General features: G+C 40.7%; 1 protein-coding gene across 1 annotated transcript in view; it reads right to left on the bottom strand.

Moving 5' to 3' along the window:
* Positions 1–18,810, bottom strand: part of LOC104530986 (ATP-binding cassette sub-family C member 9) — a 75,317-nt gene that overhangs the window by 3,513 nt on the left and 52,994 nt on the right. The window contains exons 28-37 of the mRNA XM_010175740.2: positions 18,383–18,452; positions 17,393–17,550; positions 14,407–14,499; positions 11,108–11,210; positions 8,646–8,747; positions 5,697–5,817; positions 4,602–4,732; positions 3,937–4,015; positions 734–842; positions 395–498 (exon numbers count right to left, since the gene is read on the bottom strand). Of these exons, the coding sequence (XP_010174042.1) occupies positions 395–498; positions 734–842; positions 3,937–4,015; positions 4,602–4,732; positions 5,697–5,817; positions 8,646–8,747; positions 11,108–11,210; positions 14,407–14,499; positions 17,393–17,550; positions 18,383–18,452 (1,070 nt within the window). The remainder of the gene's footprint in view (positions 1–394; positions 499–733; positions 843–3,936; positions 4,016–4,601; positions 4,733–5,696; positions 5,818–8,645; positions 8,748–11,107; positions 11,211–14,406; positions 14,500–17,392; positions 17,551–18,382; positions 18,453–18,810) is intronic.

Raw genomic sequence — 18,810 nt, 5'->3', positions numbered from 1 at the left:
TAATATGGAAGGAAATATGCAAGTTTCCTTCGTGAACCAGATCTGAAATGATAAAGAAAATGCTCTGTCAATGTTCTAGACAAGAGCAACAGCATCTGCTGGCACAGCCAGATTCTGCTGGCAGGAGCAGAGGTAAAACTGCTCTTTTTTAGCTCTTTGCTGACTAGTCACCACGCTATGATGCTGAGGATTTTTTTTTTGCAATGAGTGGAAAACCAGACTACTCTTCAGCTTTTAGTAAGAATATTCTCTCTAGCATAGAGACAGAATATTTGTTAGGTGCCTGTCAGCTCCTACATGATTGTTCAGAGTGTAAGTGTTTATATGTGTGCATGCTCATGCATGCATAATTTCATTATTGGTTTATGTTCCCAGAGACTTGGTTCTGACATACCGAGGCCTCCTGGCAATGACTTGACCATATTCTTCAACTGAGCAATCTCCAAAGCTTCCCAGAGTCTATCATCGGTGCACTTGCATTCTGGATCCAAATTAAAGCTGCAAAGAAATCCATAACAGGAGTCTTGTTACTACAATTACAGTTTATTCAGGTCTTCTGCAAAGGAACATTTTGGCATTGCCTATGTCACTTGACTTCCCTTGGGTAGACTGTGTAGGTAGATTGGACTAAGCTAGGAAGTTTCCTTCCCTTTTCCATCCCTTCCTGTTCCACAGAGCTGGTCACAAACATGCCATGCAGTGCTGCTTGTCACCCCCGATGGCATACACCTACCGGATGGAGCCACTGAACAATATTGGATCCTGGAGAATAATGGAGAGTCGGGAACGGAGAGTATGAAGAGGCAATTTGCTGATGTCTATTCCATCAATCACAATCCTCCCTGTTTAAAACAACATGCAGAAGGCATGTGAGGGAATTGCATAAAACATATGACCTGCAGGTAGCAGACAGGAAGATAAAACAGCTAGTTTGGGCTGGACACCAGAGGGTGAGGCCATGTGTCTCTGAGATCTCTCAGCACTGTCATATAAACATGGGGAAGGTGAATGTGTGTAGTAAAACAAGCCAGAGGGAGCCCAGCTTATTAGTGACACTGTTGCCTGGCTCTCTCCCCCCTCCTCACCTCCCCTTAAAGGAAATACATGGCCTCCATGCCATGTGATTAATGACAGCACCAGAAAGATAGGTTATTATGGGGCAACCTAAGCTTTACAGCCAAACAGTGTGAGACCAAGAGCAACTTATATAACTAGCCATGTCCTGTGCATTTCTCTGTTCCCTTTGACTTTAACAGTTGCAGAAGATATTTAATTTGAGATGGTGCACAACTTATTTTGCATAATATATGTATGTATCTGCAATCTGTGAACATCAGGAACCAAAACTATCCTTCAAACTCTAGAAGGAATGGTGTAGTATTAACTTTTTACCAGGAGGCAGATCAGAAAAATTAAGGCCAGGCTGGATGAGGCTTTGAGCAACCTGGTCTAGTGGAAGGTGTCCCTGCTGATGGCAGGGGGGCTGGAACTAGATGATCTTTAAGGTCCCTTCCAACCCAAACCATTCTATGATTCTATGAAAAACAAAAAAAGGATGTCCTACTCCAAGGCATTTTAACACCATTCATGCTGGTTCCCTGCTGATGAGCTTCATTTAAGTATTTGGTTGTGAATTAGCCACATACTGTTCTGATAGCATAAGATTACTGGAAGCAGTCACATTAATCACTCCTTAACCTAGTAGTTCATTCCCCTACAAAAGTTGTGGCAACAGCTGGGATACTTGGTAAAGTAAGAGGATTTGTCCTTTTCTAGTCATTACTTCAGGTCAATGAGCATTTGGATCTTATCTGAAAATCTGATTTACGACGTGCTGGATGTGGCAACTGCTGATATTCAGGCGAGGGAGATGGGGAAACATACCAGAGAAACTGGTTGGCTGCTCTGGAATAAAGGAGGGTGAGAAGGGCAGAAGGAATATTTTCCCTTGAATCCTCAAACAAAAGCCAGGAACTACTGAACCCACTGACTTTCCCTGGACACAGAAACTTCCTCCAGGTATGGGGAAGGGATGGGCAAATTGAATGAGGATATAGTAAAGGGGTATTTTCATCAGGCTCAGTCCTGCAATTTCCCTGTGGATTACTTCACGAGGCAGCTGCACTCCTCCCTGGGAAGTACCTAGCATTAAGTTCATCAGTTCTCTCTCCCAACAGTGAGAACCTAACTGTAAACTGGCAAATACATAGATATTCAAAGCTGTGCATATATGCCTCTTCTGTTATTCCCAGTTGTCATGCATTTGTAGGTTACTCCATGTGGCTCTATTCCAATGAAAGACTTAAATCCCACCTAGCTGGACTACCAATAGTCTTATGCTTTCATTAGATGGTCAGAGGAACCAAGATTTCACCTGTAGGGTGCAAAGTCCAATTGTTTTTAGACTTTCAGAAAGTCTGAATCAGGTCATAAGAGTTCAGCATGAGACACCAGTGGTTGTGTAAAGTTAAGCAATTCCTTTTCTTCGCAAATGAGGACATGAGAGAGGGTTGGCAGATGAGGTGGACTAATGAGAGAAAAATTAATGTGACATGCCTTAGGAATAGGGGAATGCATTTTTGATAGAAGCCAGGGTGCTTAAGGAAAAGAAAAGAGCAGATGAGAACACCTAAGGGGAAAAGTAAATTAGAGAGAAGTTGGAAAACTGGGGAAGGAATGAGGGGCGGCCAAGCAAGACAGAAGAGAAATGAGAGGTAGTTTGAACACAAGGCAAGAAAAGGGAAACACTAAAGAACAAAGAAAGAAGCGAGAGTAGGGGAAAAAAATGGAATACATACAAATTTAAAGAAATAACAGAGACATAAGGAACCAAGATGGACAACATGAATGAAACCTTGGCTCTAGTAAAGTTACTCGAAAACTTGTTATGTAACTTTTATTAGAGCCAAGACTCCACTCAGAGAGGACCAGCATAGAGGCCAAATATGGGTCTAGCTGAGAGAGAGAGGGATGTGCACAAAGTATAAACAGAGCTCGATTAGAGAAGACTTAGGCATTCCTATTGGGAAAAATCAGGGATACAGAAGGAACAGACAAAGAAAAGATACAGAAAGAAGGATTAAAGTAGAAGGAAACTTCAAGTTGTCCATAAACATCATTATTATTTGTTTGCACTATTTATATATCCAGCAACACTGGTCATGAATCAGACACCTATTACCGTAGATACATATAGGCACAGAACCACAACAAAAGCAAGTATTAGCTGCATTAGATTTACTTATTTTCCCACATCCTACTGGGGTTCCCCTAGGAAACACTCCACACTCAACAGCTAAATTAGAAACATGGCAATCTTTGAAACAAAAATATGAGTTTCCAGTAGGTTTCCATATTCCCACAACAGTACACGTGGATTTGTGTTGTAAATGCCAGGGTGCATATTGTGCACACGAGTTCATGCCAATTAGCTGGGAGAATGAACTGATGCAGGAGTGAAAACATAGCAAAATGTTTCCAAAACCTTTAGTCATTTTCTGCTGTAGTTGTGGGAAACCACAATAAAATAAAAAATAAATATCAAGGGATTGGACTTGTTGAGTTGTAGTTTCTATTCTGCTCATATTTTGACAGCTATCGTAAGTTAATGTGGTTATTCTTTAGGAAGAAATTTAGAGGCTCCAAAGAGTTGCATATTTTTTCCTCCTATCTCAAAAATGGCATATTGTTTCATCAGAGCATATGCAAAAAAAATTAAAAGTATGATCTGTGAGTAACATTTCCTGGAAGAACCGAGCGCTGCTCACAATAGGACACTTTGTACTTTGAAGGATCAGGCATAACAAGCCCTGTTCTAATCAAGTATCTTCTGAGCTAGAGGCCACGATATAAACTATCAAAAAGTTTTCTCACTTCTTCTGAAGAAATAAGGGGGAAGCAGATCAAGAGTGACAACATACTCCAGTGAAAACTAACCATCAAATATGTCCACCATTCTGAAGAATGCCAAAGACAGGGATGACTTGCCGCTGCCAGTACGACCACAGATCCCAACCTGCAACAAAAAGCACGATGCTCCTTACTCATGGAGGAAAGCTGTAAAGCAGACTTGCAGTCATTCTGGGAAAGCTGGACTGGACTGTCTTACTGGTGAGTAGAGAGGTCCTTCCCAATGGCTGGTGGCAGACATCAGGGGAAAAACAAGTGTGGAAAGCACACTCCCCTTTTCTGGCTCTCAGCATCGTGAGGACTTGTCCCAGAACATTTTTGAAACTTCAGCATTTTGACCTGGTCTCCAATGACACTATATGCTGAAATGTTAAATATTCTTGCATTTTTACTCAGTTCCAGTCTGGTGTTCATCTAATCTCATCTGGCCACCTAGGCTCACTCTATGTGAAGAGGGTAGACTTGGGAATAAATGGGACTCTCAGAATGAAAACTAATCCTAGACAACTATATGATGTCATCAATGTGTAAGTTACTTGACCCATGCCCATGGACTTCAGAGAGGACCATGAATGTATATAGATGTTACTGCAAATTGTTTTTCTTGCTCTTCTGCCACCTTAGAAAAGGAAACACACTAAGGAAAGGTCTACTCCAGAATGAGGACTATAGGCAATTGCTTGAGAGAGTACCTTTTGTCCTGGTTTGATATACGCCTTAACATGCTTAAGAACAGGCTTCAGGTTGTTCTCATATCGAACACACAAATTTTCAATCTTGATTTCCCCTTCTTTGGGCCAGTCTTTTGGGACTTGAGATGGATCTGAAATAGTTAACAGTAAAACAAACCAAAATGAATGCTATCAGATGGTCACCTTTTATGACATTTCCCTTTCTCCCTCTTTCCTGCCTGGGCACCTTCCTGAAGCTGCTCAAGAAATGGAGTCCCAGTTCACTGCCGAGGAGGAGCTGGGAGCTACTTGGCAGGCACATTAGCATTTAGCTTCCAGATCTCAACATGTAAGACAAGAGGGCAGATACTAAAGTGGTTCTTGGTAATGAAACGAGGAGAAGCCAAACGAGCAGAGAAGAATGTGGTGTCAGCACAGTGTTAAGATGTTCTTCGGTCAGTAACCGGCACAGGAAGGGCAAGTGCAAGGAAGGTTGTTACTGCCATACAACATGAGCTGTTGACATTATTACAGTTCATATTTCATCCTGATTTGCAAATACACAGGCAAGTTTTGTCTCCAGACTAAGGGGCTTGGCTTTCCAGGGAAGCTTGCTGACTTGTGAGCATTCTGGCCTTGCACTTCAAGCACTTCTAAAATACCAATCAAAGCCAGTTTGAAATATGTGGAGTACAAAGGGCCATGTGTGCTTCAGGGAAGAGTTGCTGAGGTCTAATTGCCAACATGACCTTGTCCTGTAGACCCCATTTGCTGCAAAACATGTGACTGTTGCTGCATTTCTAATTTTTATCCATACTTTTGTTTTCTGAATTGCTATGTTCATCCCATCTATAACTGTGTCTTGGTACTTTCTGGTTGTACTTCAAGACCATGCTCTGTCTTCCTGGCATTTGGTAGGGTTTTCTTACATTGAGTAGCATGCGCTATATATCTCATAGCTGCTTTTGGCTAGCCTTGCCACTCAGATGAGTAGGAGTTGCTTCATGTCAATAAGAACAAGTTTTGGCCAAAGAGGCATGACCAAGTTTTGCATGACCAAGTCTACCGTGCTTTCATATTACTACATTAAAAACCAAGAAGATTAGAGTGTAATACCCAAGTAGCCATCATAGTTCTCCGACTCCATGTTCAGGAAGCTGTGCACTTTTTTTACTGCACCCATCTGCACCTCCAGATCAGCCAGATTCCTCACCACCCAGTTCAAATAGTTGGTTATCTGCAGCACAAAATGAAAACAAGGACAGGGTTCAGCCTTCTGTCTCTTCCTCTTCCTGTTTGCAAATAAAGTTTGGATAAATTTGTAAAAGTCCTTGGCCTGACTCAGCACAGTGGGTCTCTCATTGACGTTACAACAGTTCTAGACTCAGCGCTACAGCGGCAAATACGTAATAATCCAGTCATACTCCAAACACAAACAACCCTGACATAGTAAATTAGCGCTTGGTATTCTTATCCATGGTTTTTGAAGGAGAAATATGGAAAGGTTTTATCTACAATCTGGAGATGTGACTGATTAAGCGAATCTCTCATTCTTGGCATTTAGAAATCAGTACTGAAAGGTATCTTCGTTAAACACACAGAAAGAATCAAAGAAAGCAAAGCACTGTTTGGAGATATTTCATTTTCTAATCTTTCAAAGATGGCAACTAAAGGTTAAGAAAGTTTACAATGTGCAAATATATTTAAAAGATTCGATGAGCATTTCATTTCTGTTTCCTTCTGTGCATATTTAGACAATTCATTTACCTGTGTGGAAAATCTGAGGGATTTTAGCATAAAAATATATGAGAAAAAATGTATTATCAGATCAATGGTATTTTCTTCTTGGGTTTTATTCCCACTTGTAATCAAAAGGATTTGATCAATATTAAAGGTATTACTTGTAATAGATAATACTTGATAAGTAGTTGTCTAACAATACCCAGTAGCTTAGAGAAACTGATCTCTAGTCAAGACCGACTATTTAAGGCTGAAAATTGTAAAGCAATTTCCTAAACATTTCCTAAACGTTCCTACGTCTGTATTTAGGTGTTCATATGAAAAAGAAAAACTGATCTTAGTAGGAAGAGTTGATTGCCAAGCACTTTTAAAAATTGTGATACTTCGCATACCTGAATAATGGCTTAGAAATTTAACTTAGTGAAAACATCCTATACACAGACATATTCAGAGAAAGATTTTGTCACTTATTTGTGGGAGATTGCTGTGGGAATCTGCCAAATAAGAAGTTTATTCTGAATAAATCACCCAGCTCCACTTCTTTTCGACTTACCTAATACCGATGCAGTAGGCATGCAGTAAATAATTGTCACTGAGATTCAGCAATAACATTCATTGACAGGATTTAGCTGCTTGATTTATCCTTAAGACAGAGTTATTCTAGGGGATAGTGTGAAGTGTTTTCTTTGCTATGCAGAAACCCACTCATTTTGTGTCCAGCTTTTGAGTCAGGAAGTTACGGAAATGGGTACATTTGCAGATAAGCTAAACGCTCACAAAACAGCTGCTTGCAGAGTAGCAGGCTGCAATCCTAGATCTGGCAGATTTGATGACAGAGCCTGGCATCTGAAGGGCTCTACCCATTATTTCAACCTTTATCACAGTTGTGTAAGGGAGTTGGCAGTGTTTATACAAGGGGAGAAAACAAGTTTATGGATGCCTAGTGTAAACACAATGTTGGTAGAGTTTGCTCTCATCCAGGTCCACACATCAGCCCTCTCTTAGCTCCAGAGAGAAAATGATACAAAAACCTGTGTCAGGGGATATGGGTAATGATCCAACTGCATTCAAAGTGTCATCAGTGTTATTGTGGAGGAGGAGAGAGACAGGTAGCCACTTGGTGACCACAGCATTTTTTCCTTTGCTATGCCAGACGTCAGCACATGGCTAATTTACACTAATGATCTGTTTGCAAATACAGACTGAATGCAAAGAAGCCAAAGATGATGCAGACATCTTGGCGCTTCCAGATCTCTGCTAATGAAGCAGGATTACCAGGAATGTTTTTGGAGTGAAGCTGAAGCCCTGGGACTGATTCTCAGTTGCTGGCAGATCCTCACACTGCTGCAAGAGCGGCATGAAGGGGATCTAAGGCCACCCTAAGGCAGCTGCTGAGAACTTTCTGTTTTAACCATGGTCTCACCAGCATTTACATGCAAAGTCAAATCTCAGAGTCAGACCCATACTCATACCCTTACCCCCCCCTCATACCAGTGCTGTAAAGCAGCCAGATTTTTGTGATGCCAGCCATGATTTCAAAAAGTCTTCCTACCATTATCCTCACCCCGCTTTTGTCCCCACTTTCAGGGTTAATTCAGTGGTATTTCAGCTGTCTATAGTGATCGTACTCACTCTGTGCTCATGCTGCATCTCCACCTCTCTTACACTAAACTCTGTTCCTTCTCCATAACTCATCTCAAATAACTCAGTGCTAATGATAGAGTTAAAATGAATCGGCTAGCGTCCCACCAAGATCTCATTGTTCCTAACCCCATCTCCCTTGATTTCCTATTGCTACCTGTCATAATGAACCATGCCTTCCAGCCCCAAAGGTCCCAATCCCCAAATCCATTCAGAATTTCATGGAAAATATGGGGCACCTGAGTAGTTTCCTTCCAAAGGTAGAACTGGCATTTCTGGTTCTTCAGCAATTATTTTATTTGGTCTTTGGTTAAACATTACCTGGGTTATGACAGTTTGTGAGATAGCATTTTCTGGCAGGTTTTGCCCTATACGGGCGGAACCAACACTGTGTTGTGTAAAGCAGAATGCACAGCAGGTCCTCTTACGCATTTTTAATTTTCATGTTCTACTTGGGAGCACGCAGGGCCTGGGAATGGTTGTGTTTTTTTAATTGGCTCATAAAACCTGAAGCAAGTCCAAGTTGCCCTGAACTCTTTCAACTTTGGCTCGAATCCATTATTTGCAAGATTGTTTTTTTCAAGATTAAGAAAGCTGGAAGATAACCATGTATATGTATTTTTAAAAATACCATAAAAGCAAGACGTTGGTCTGAAGGTTCTTATGCTTTGCCTTGGTACATACCGTCAGAGCATACAGGAGACCTAACCCCACAAATCCTGAGTTAGGGCCTTCGGTGATGGAAGTGACAGCTGCAGTCAGAACTATGCAAGCACCCAGGTAGTCCTGCAATGAGAGAGGGAGAGGAAGATTCTAGACAGTATAACCTAGCATCAAGAAAATTTCTTCAGATACAGAGCATATTTGCTTTACTAAGGATTATTTCTGTATTTCTATAATGACATCTAGTCCTTAATTCTGGGTTTTTTCCCTGGAAAAGTTCTGGGGTTTTGGTACCCAAACTGAAACACTGTAAGGGAACTTGCTCAACGCAAGTGAAACAGACCGATATTTTATGCTATTCCAGTTGGGCTCAGGTATCTCGTTGTGGCCACCCCAAAAAGAGCAGGTATCAAAAAATCTAATGAGCACATAAAAAAAACCCATCCCAACATCGTAAGAGTGGCATAATACTGACACCCCTAATTCCTACCACTGAAACAAATCAATTCCACTCTTTACTTTGCTTCTCAAACATGGGTTTGCCTCCCCAAAAAAGAGAAGTATCAGTGAGTTCACAAAGTCCATGGAGAATTTTGGTAGAATTTATAAAGGTAATGCCTGCGTTTTATGGGCACAAGTGGGCAGACTGACATACACAGTGTCTACGTCATGCAATGGGGCACTGTGCATGGTGAAGGCATCTCTAAACCTGCTACACACTCACAGCCTGCAGCGAAACACCACGTGGGTGTTGGTAGTGTGGACTCTGAAAGCAAGGGTAGCTGTATAGTTGTGGTGCTGCAAACGAGCTACTAAGCCTTGCTCCTACTACAGCACTTTGAGGTTTGGAGTGACTCCATGGTAGATACATCAAGGATCTCAGCTCTGTTGCATGGTGATGACTTGCTTTACAGAAATTGCTGTGTAGGCTGTATTAGAAAGATTTTACTTCTCACAAGCTTTGCAGGAGCTTGAACCCATCTTCTTGATGTGTAGCTCAGTTTTGAAATGAGTGCCACATGTGATCTCATGTAGTTGTCAAGGTGCCTGATTCATGAGACTGCTGGTATTCTCACTCTCCCACTGCTCTCTGCATTATATTTACTTTGGATTACAGGGTTAGCATTTTCCATCCATTTTTTTCCTCCTGTCTGATAATATCCTGCCTGGAATCTTTCCCTCTGAGATTTGAAATGAGGGCTGCCTAGTTCATCTGTCTGTGAAAAGTGTCGATGAGCAGATGACAGATTCAAACTTAACATCTACAGGGAGTAGAAGGACAATGGTCTCGAGTCTCTATCAGCAGTTGGGACAGGACTTCACAGTTGCTATTAAACCCTACAAAGTTTTGAGTGTTATTATTACCACTGTGCCATTAGGCAGAGCTAAAGAAACTATTCCTTGGCATGACCACATTATTTCTAATGCTATGATGGAGGGATGCAGTCTTGGATCAGATTCATTCCACATGTAAGCAAGTCTAAGACTGTGAGACATTAGCAGGCATTGCCACAGTTTATTTCAGGATTGGTTGTTGCTCTGTTATTTATCTGTTTTTGATTTGAAAGCAAGTTCAGCTTGATCTTGGATGCTGTAGGAAGGTGAAAACTTCAGGCACGAGGGAAAGTTGTGCCAGCATAAAAAATAGAGCACAACTTTGTTGCTCTGCCAGCATACCAGGAAATGAAGGTAAGGATACAGCCTTTGAAGTGAGGATTAATCATGCCTGACACTATTTGTGTCTAGCAGAATCAGGTCAGTGCTCTGTTTATTCACTGCTCTTTTAGTGTCAGATGAATATGGAAAGCACTGTGATTTTGCTTGCCTCTTCTTGCCTTGCAAATCAAGGAACCTCTTCACGTGCTGTCCCCTGAGAGCCCCTAAAAAAGCCAGGAACCTATCTCACTGGCACTGTCTGTGTTGTGCCCCACTGTTGTTTGTTCTTCAGTTGGAGCCTAGTTCTGCCATCTTTCATAATATTGAACAGTACTGTAGCTCACAGTATGGTCTCACAGCTGCAGTAAGGGCACTGCAAATAGAGGCTCTAAATTACAGCTGTGGGACAAAACTTGTTGCTGGAGAGATACCTCAGGACCTGGAAGGCAGAATGATGGCACAGTTCACAAAACTACTTCAAAACCACATTCTGCTTTGAAAGCAGTTCCTGCTGTGGCAGGTCTGCAGATGCTGCACAGTAGTAGAGAAAGCCTTATTTCAAGTTACATAAATGTTTGTTCTTGCACTCTCTTCAGATGCTAGACATCACAACAGCAAAAGATGAGGGAGACGTATTTTCTTACTCCTGGCCAAGAAAGCTGAAAAAACCCTATGGGTTTAACATAAACAATCCTGATCTATTTTAAGGAACGATGTGTATAATCTCATTGCGAGATTAATTCTCGTTATTATCTTCTCTGCATCAAGCAAAGTCTCTGTTTGCTTCCAAGGTTTCAAAACCATGGCTGGGACTAAACTGAACGTACCGTCCTGACCTCCAGCCATCTGTTGGCAGCCGATAGAAATAAGTAGGCAATGTTGTTCGTGTCTGTTAGTTCCAGCATACGTTGTTTAAATCTGGCTTCGTGCCTGCCAAGAGCAAAGTTATTATATTACAACACATTACACACTCGTACACAAAAGGATGAAGCATTAAACTCTTCTCTCCCTCACCTCAAAGCAAAGCTTTTCACCCTTCTGTCTTTTTCAAACTTGGGGTTAAAAACTCTTCCCTAAGGATGTGTACCTGCTACCAGGGCTCTCCTTAACCAGACAGAGCTACACGTACAATGGGGAGGAATTTGTTCTACAAGTAATTGTATTGGACTAGATTTTGGATCAGAGTCTGTGCCCTCAAAGAGATTGCAATGCCTGGGTGCTGGTGACAGGTTTTACTTCCCAGAGCATATACACTTTTATAGCTGTGGACTGTGGCTGCTGCTGCCCTCCAGCCCTCTCACAGGTGAGTGCTGCCATGACCCGTCTCTTCCACACAAGCCACTAGCAAGAACAGAGGGCTCACCTATCAGCTTAAAGTCTGATTTCAGAAGCTACCTGGCCAGCTGCTTCAATAGGAGTGATATCTCTAAGGTTTCAACTAATGTAGACTGTAGATTGATCAGTAGGTCAATATCTTTCAGCTACTCAGCTCAGTTGTTTTCTCAGCCAGTCGAACACTGCCTAAGCAAATTGGACAGCTACAGCAAGGGAGAGCTATCAACCTTTTCTAAATTACAAAAATGACTGTCACTTGTTTCTCCTTACTATAAAAAAGACACTGAGGTGCTGGAGTGGGTCCAAAGAAGGGCAACAAAGCTGGTGAAGGGTCTGGAACACAAGTCTTATGAGAAGCAGCTGAAGGAACTGGGTTTGTTTAGTCTGGAGAAGAGGAGTCTGAGGGGAGACCTTATTGCTTTATACAACTACCTGAAAGAAGGTTGTAGCAAGGTGGGGATAATTCTCTTCTCCCAAGTAACAAGTGATAGAACAAGAGGAAATGGCCTCAAGTTGCACCAGGGGAGGTTTAGACTGGATATCAGGAAAAATTTCTTCACCAAAAGGGTCATCAAGTCCTAGAACAGGCTGCCCAGGGAAATGGTTGAGTCACCATCCTTGGAGGCATTTAAAAGACATGTCGATGTGGTGCTTAGGGACATGGTTTAGTGATGGACCTGGCAGTGCTAGGTTAACAGTTGGACTCAATGATCTTTAAGGTCTTTTCCAACCAAAACAATTCTATGATTCTATGTTTAAAAAACAGTGCAAGGATGTCAGAGCACCTAAGAACGGAGGTACATTTTGGAGAGGGAGGGAGAAGTCTCTGTTGGTATAAGTGTATTAAACTCATGGTGTCTTGCAGTACTTTCGGTGTGACCTGCAGTCAGATGGGAACTATTTTGCTGTTTCATATTCTACTATCAGTTAAAGAACCTCACTTGAATAAACTAGCCAAACTTCATTCAGCAGCTTATTGTCTGTTTTATCATGGCAAGCTCTTCCATTGCAGTCTCAGGGCCCTGCTGTGAAGCACCTGTACCCCTGTTCTGCCAGAAACCTCTATTTTTATTTTTTTTTTAATGCTTTTTCCCACTGATACTTTATTTCCCGCTGTACAGCTTGTAAACATGGCAAGTAGCCTCCTCAAAACAAGAACTGGTAACAGTAATGATGCGGGGAGGAGCAAAGTTGCACTGAATATTCAGCTCATCTGCCTTTCTGGCAGCAAAACTCCTGCTTTCCTAGTGGAAAATCTGACGTGCTCAATCTGTATCTTTTCATCCACATCCAGCTCATCTTCTGGGCAGTTTTAGACTTTTATCCTGTCAGATGACAAACAGCAAAGGTCACTGAAATTGCTTTCTGATCCAACTGTGCTACTTTGTGGTAAGTTACATGAGGGCTGCCCTATTTTATCCTGGAACATACTGAACTCAAACTGCAGAGAATGACTAACAGGACTATTAGTAAATACAAGCTTGCTGACAAAGAGCATTGGAGACTTCAGGTTTGCTTGACAGTGGAACACAGACAGGGAAATGAAATGGCTTTGGTTAGCACCAGAGATCCTGGAAAACTCAAGCGATGGTTACGATGCCTAGTCCTTCCCTAGGGCTGCCTTTTGCTCTTTGCCATCCAAGCCCACATTGCCATTTTGTAAGGTAAAGACAAGTTGAACGACTCCCAAGAAGTGATAAGCTCCTTCTTCTTTCTCAGAAGATAATGTGATGAAAGGCCACTCTAAACCTCTCAAGAAGCACTCAGCATACATCACCATCAGGCCTTAATGATGGCTTACTCTTTCGATACATCATTCTGGTTGATAAAGCTTGTTACAACTTTTCTTGTTGACCAATGGCTCAGGTCTTCAACACAGCAACATTTTTGCTTGTCCTGCCATAGTCCTTACCACAGCACTCTGAACTAATAGCCTAGATCCTAAAGCTAGCTTGAAGTCATGAAGCAGTTCTAAGCTGATCAAATACATGTGTAAATAGCAGTGTGGTGTGATCCACACCGGTTCGAAATTTTACGATGTGCAGAATGAGTGCAAGTTATGCTCAGTGGGGGACAATGTCAAGCTGGCACTTTGACAGAGTCATGTCAGCTATAATGCAGTGAACATATGTGGAGAATTTGGCCTATATTTCCTGTAGTAAGTAGAGGAAAAAAAAAAAATGCCTGGAAAGTTGGAAAAATGCTTTGAATCTTCTGGAATTTATTTTTTGGTTTTGATTGAGAAGACTAGATTTTACAATATTAGGACCAAGTTCTGTTCTGCCATATTTTGCTTGGAAAGTCCCTCTAGTTGCATACTGACTTTCAGTTGGAGAGTAATATAATGATGTTTCCCTGCCTGAGGAGTGTGTTAAATACAGAAGTGTATTTAATTCAGGGACACTTGGATAGCACAGCTTGTAGGCTACAGCAGAGGGGTAGGCACTCTGAAGGAGTGATGCCTGTGCCTGCCTGGCAAAGGAGAGCTCCCTGCTGTCCAAGTAAGACGTGGTTAAACTAAACACCTTAAAAATTTAAATATGGTATCCTAAAAAAGTCATCATCTTTAATTCAGTGGAAAACCAATACAGATAAATTAGTGTGTTGCTGAAAATATGCACAAGCGTTTAGATATGTGGCAAGGCAACAAGAAAACAAAAGTTTCTTCCTTATTTTGGGATAGCTTAATTAAAGTGTACCAAATCCAACAATTTGCCCTCATACATGGTCCAACAAGTTGCACAGGCCAGAGCAGAACCCAAGACTCTCTCTAATAATTTGTTTTACAAACCTGAATGCTCTGATGGTGGTAAGGCCTTCAGCTGTCTCAGAGAAGTGACAGAGTAAAGGTAGCTGGGTGCTGTCATCAAGTTCCTGGAGGTCCCTGGGAGTATGAAGAACAACAGGCAGCCATTACAATGTAAACACCTCTGTAGAAATTTTACTGCATAACAGACGTGAATAGGCATTTTTTGTGTTGCACATATTCTTTTCAGGATCACACCAAATAATATTTCTATAGTATAGAAAGACACTGACATGGGAATATCCCATTTCCCTCTTGTCATAGGAGCCTTTCAATCACCTCCCAGCCACCCCCACAGATCTAGCTTTCGGTTACAGCTAAGCTCCTCTTTGTCCCACAGCAATAATGACATTATCACATCTCTCCTGGGTAAAAACCTGCTCTCCATTCTAGCCAGATTCTAATTACCTTTCATTTTCAAATATTCTAATTTATTACTATAATTTCTATAATTAACTTATATTCAGAACAGTTGATTTCCAGCTGCACAGCATATTATTTGTGGCTCTTACATCAGGTATAAAATAGAGTTTGTGTATTTACAAGTTTATCTATTTTATTGCAATTGTATCAGCTGGCCTAACAAAAGGGTAACTTTTTCCATATAAACTTTGCCTCATGTTGAGTATCTGTAAGTACCATGATACGCTGAAGGCAAAATATATCAGACTATAGCAGACCTTCTGTTTGTAGTGTTAACATTATCACATTGCTTGAAATAGAGACAGCATTGACAGAGAAATAATATGAATGAGAAATTTCTTCAATTATTCAGTAATGGTATTTTCAAGACCTGAATGGAGCAGTGATATTTAAGTCTAAAAAGTGGCAGTCTCCTGAAACAAGAACATTTTCCAAATGACAGAGACAAATACATCTTTCTATAACACTCTGCCATTGGCATAGTAGCCACTTGTATAAACAGAAGAGAGGCCAGATCATTAGATAATTAAACTCTCTATTAAAATCCTACTGTTTGCACACTCTATTAGATAGGCCAGGAGAAATAACTGTTCCATGATGCTGAACGTTACAGTATACAGAACTGAATTTGCTGCTTATGTTTTGATGATAAATATGCTCTTTCAAATTTATGATGGAAAATACACAGAAGTTTTTGAGAGATGTAATGGAAAATATAACAAAGAGTCAAAGTGCTGCAAAAAATACTGTAAATATTTGCATTTCTAAAAATTAGTGAAGCTTATGTGCCTGGGAAGTACTGCATGCAAGTAAGTTATAAATACTGGCTGAAGCTATTCCTTCATCCTACATTTCCCAAGACTATTTTTTTTTTAGAAATAAATTGGATTAATTAATTTCTGTTGTGGACTGAAAGAACACAAGTCAACCCTGAATGCTTCACAAGTGATTTAAAAGAGCTTAATTTGAAGAGATTACAAAAAAAACACAAAACCAAAACCAAACAAACAAGCAAAAACAACAAAAAAACTGTAAGGGAATAAAATGAATGAGGTAGTTATGGACTTTCAGAAGATCAGTGATTCCAGAAGCAACGGGTGCATGTGTGTGTGTGCTGACCTACAGGGGTGGTCAACTTCTCACTAGCTTGCATCTTATGGCTATCAGTATACAGCATGTGGGAAAAACAGGTTTGGAGGCAGGTGGAGACTTTACTCTCCTGTATAAAACCACAGAGAGAAACTGTAGCATTTCCTTGGGGTCTAATATGTCAGATTTTGCCTCCTCTTGTGTATTTTAAGGAAGAAGTTTAAACAGTGTGCACTGCTATGTGTAGCAGGAGAGGGTGACACTCAGAAGACCGTAATGCATTTAAGAATGAAAGACAAGTCTCCTGACCCTTTAGCCACCTTGAGACCTGATACACTGCTACATATAGCATTCGTTTGGAAACCTGGTGGGGAAAGAACAAGGTTTCTAAAAAATCTGAGAGAATTTAAGCAAATTATTTCAGAATTAAACATTTTTCAGTTTGAGAATTCTGATTATTAAGTTTTCTTATGAATAAATCCCCTTGGAAATTCTGAGGAAAGCTGATGAAAAGTTGGGTAAAGTGAAGCTAAGTTATGGATATGTTGCTCTGTGTCCCTCCTGTTTCATTGATTTAAGGGGAAAAACTGACACAATTCTTCCTCAGGCTACCTACATAAGAATATTGTCCATGAAGCCAACTGTACTGGAATGCTCGGCTGAAGATCACTGTGTCTCTCTAACTGAATGCTACCAAACAGCAGTTAATGCTTTAACATGTGCATTCTGCAAAGACTGGGTCAGAAGTGACAGTTGCTAATGATGGTAGGTTATTTTGGCCTCCCTGCAGGTCAGCAGGCACCTTGATGGGTGTTTTTAACTATCAGAAAGTGGAGTAAATCCAGCCAGAAATCTAGATGATAAAAAATTAAGAAAAGCAGCATGACTGATTGAATTAAAGAAAAATCTTTTAATGGCTGGCTTAAGATATTTTACTAAATTATGTAGTGCATTTAGCACTAGAAGCATGACTCTAAGAAATCATGACACTCTTTTTGCTGAAAAAAATGTCCTCTTTATAACCAGCAAACCATTCTGAATATGAAATGTTGCTGTACACTGGAAATAACTCGCTGTGGAGTTTTTTTTCCCCAATATCAAGAAAAAGCTGTGACTGACGTTAATCCAGGAAGTTATTTTCCATTCTCTATGAACCCTCAAAAGGTCAAAGAGGAGCTCTGACCAGATGTGAACTGACTCTGTTGATTAACAAGCTTCATGCTCATCTGACTCTATAGTACAAAAGTGATTCAACTAGTGTTACTTCCCCAAATACTCTGTAGTCAGGCTAGCTAGAAACATCCTCCAATGTATGTCTCAAACTCATATCTTAGGATCAAAAGCAGGCTGCCATGACCATTTCCCCCATATACTAGCTCCTATAACCTCACATTCTGTCACAATTCTCATGTACAAATTTTCTAGAAGAAATTTTCAGGACAGTTTTTTTAATACATACTTGGAAGCAACTCTGAAGTATTTCTGGATGAAATAAAACGCTATCCCTAGAGGCACGAGGGCAACAAGGAACCATGGAGTGGCGTAGGAGATCATCCCAATGGCTGACAGGCAGAGTAAGGTGGACCGGGTAAGAGACTCCAGGGTAGGAGGAATGTGCTAGAGCAAAACAAAAACCAAACATAAGTCAAAAGTCACAGGTGGTACCTCAATATGCCTTTTTTCTATAGAGCACCCCAGGGAAAGTGGAATGTTACCACTGAGCACTCATTGATGTTCTCCATATATAAGGAGCCTTTATGTTTCTGTGGGTTTACTACTCAAAAGTGCAGAAGTTAAAAAATGAGTCAGTAAGTTTTTTTCTGAAGGTCAGTGTTTCAAAGATCACAGGGAAATAGAAGCCATTTCCACCTCATTTATATAACAAGCAAGAAAGAGAAGATTGTTCTTGGTATCCAAAATGTTTAGAGAAACAACATGCTCTTTCTCAAAGTCTCTTAATTTTCCTTTCATGTTCTCATCATGCTTACATTCAGGATTATTACTCATCCAAACATTTTAATTCAAAGCCATAGTGAAAGCATCCCTTCCTCTCCCTGAGTGCTCTAAATTTTCATGTGCTGCAGCCAGGATGGAACATCTATTTGTCAAGTGTACTCCCATGCCTTTAAAGTTATTATATTCTACCCTGTTTCCTGTTTTAAGCCCAAATCTGTTTTGCTAATCCAGATCTTACAACAGAAGCAACCAGTCTGCATATGAAGACATTAAGAACCACCATCTCTCACCATGTTTACTCTAGTGGTTACCTGCCCTCATTATTACAAATGTGTATGTACTTTCTATTTTGAATTTGTCTATCATCATTCCCAGAGCCTGTTTTTGCTATACCTTTCTCTACTGAATATTTTAATACATCATCTTCTTCTGTAGCTAAGTGAAAATTTATAAAGCCAAGATGTAATAAAATAGAATATGTTAATATGTCTACCTGATCAATGATATTTGTATCAGCAGAGAAGCGATTTAGAATTAGCCCCAAGGGAGTTGTATCGAAAAACCTGTTAAACAAATTAAAAACAAAAAGTTACATGAAAAGGGATTTCAGTTTTGGATAAAAAGCCTGGTCAGACAGAACACAGAGCTGTGTCCAAACAGTTTCTAAAACCAAGCAGTAAATATGAATAACATAACACATCGTAATGTCTGCATTGTGACTATCCAAATGCTTCTCTTGGCATTCCCCTCCTGCCCCGAAACTTTTAAGACTCCTCTTCCAAAAACCTACTGTCTTGTCCCCTGCTCTTTCATCTACACTCCCTCAAGATTTAAGATCCCCTCCAAAGATCACAGCCTGTCCCTGGCCGCTACTCAACATCCTGCATAGTACTGGGCACCTGGACCCAGTTGTTTCATAAA

The sequence above is a fragment of the Antrostomus carolinensis genome, unplaced genomic scaffold, assembly GCF_000700745.2.
Source record: "Antrostomus carolinensis isolate BGI_N321 unplaced genomic scaffold, ASM70074v2 scaffold7939, whole genome shotgun sequence".
Taxonomy (NCBI): Eukaryota; Metazoa; Chordata; class Aves; order Caprimulgiformes; family Caprimulgidae; genus Antrostomus; species Antrostomus carolinensis.
This window is presented reverse-complemented; position numbering and strand designations above follow the sequence as displayed.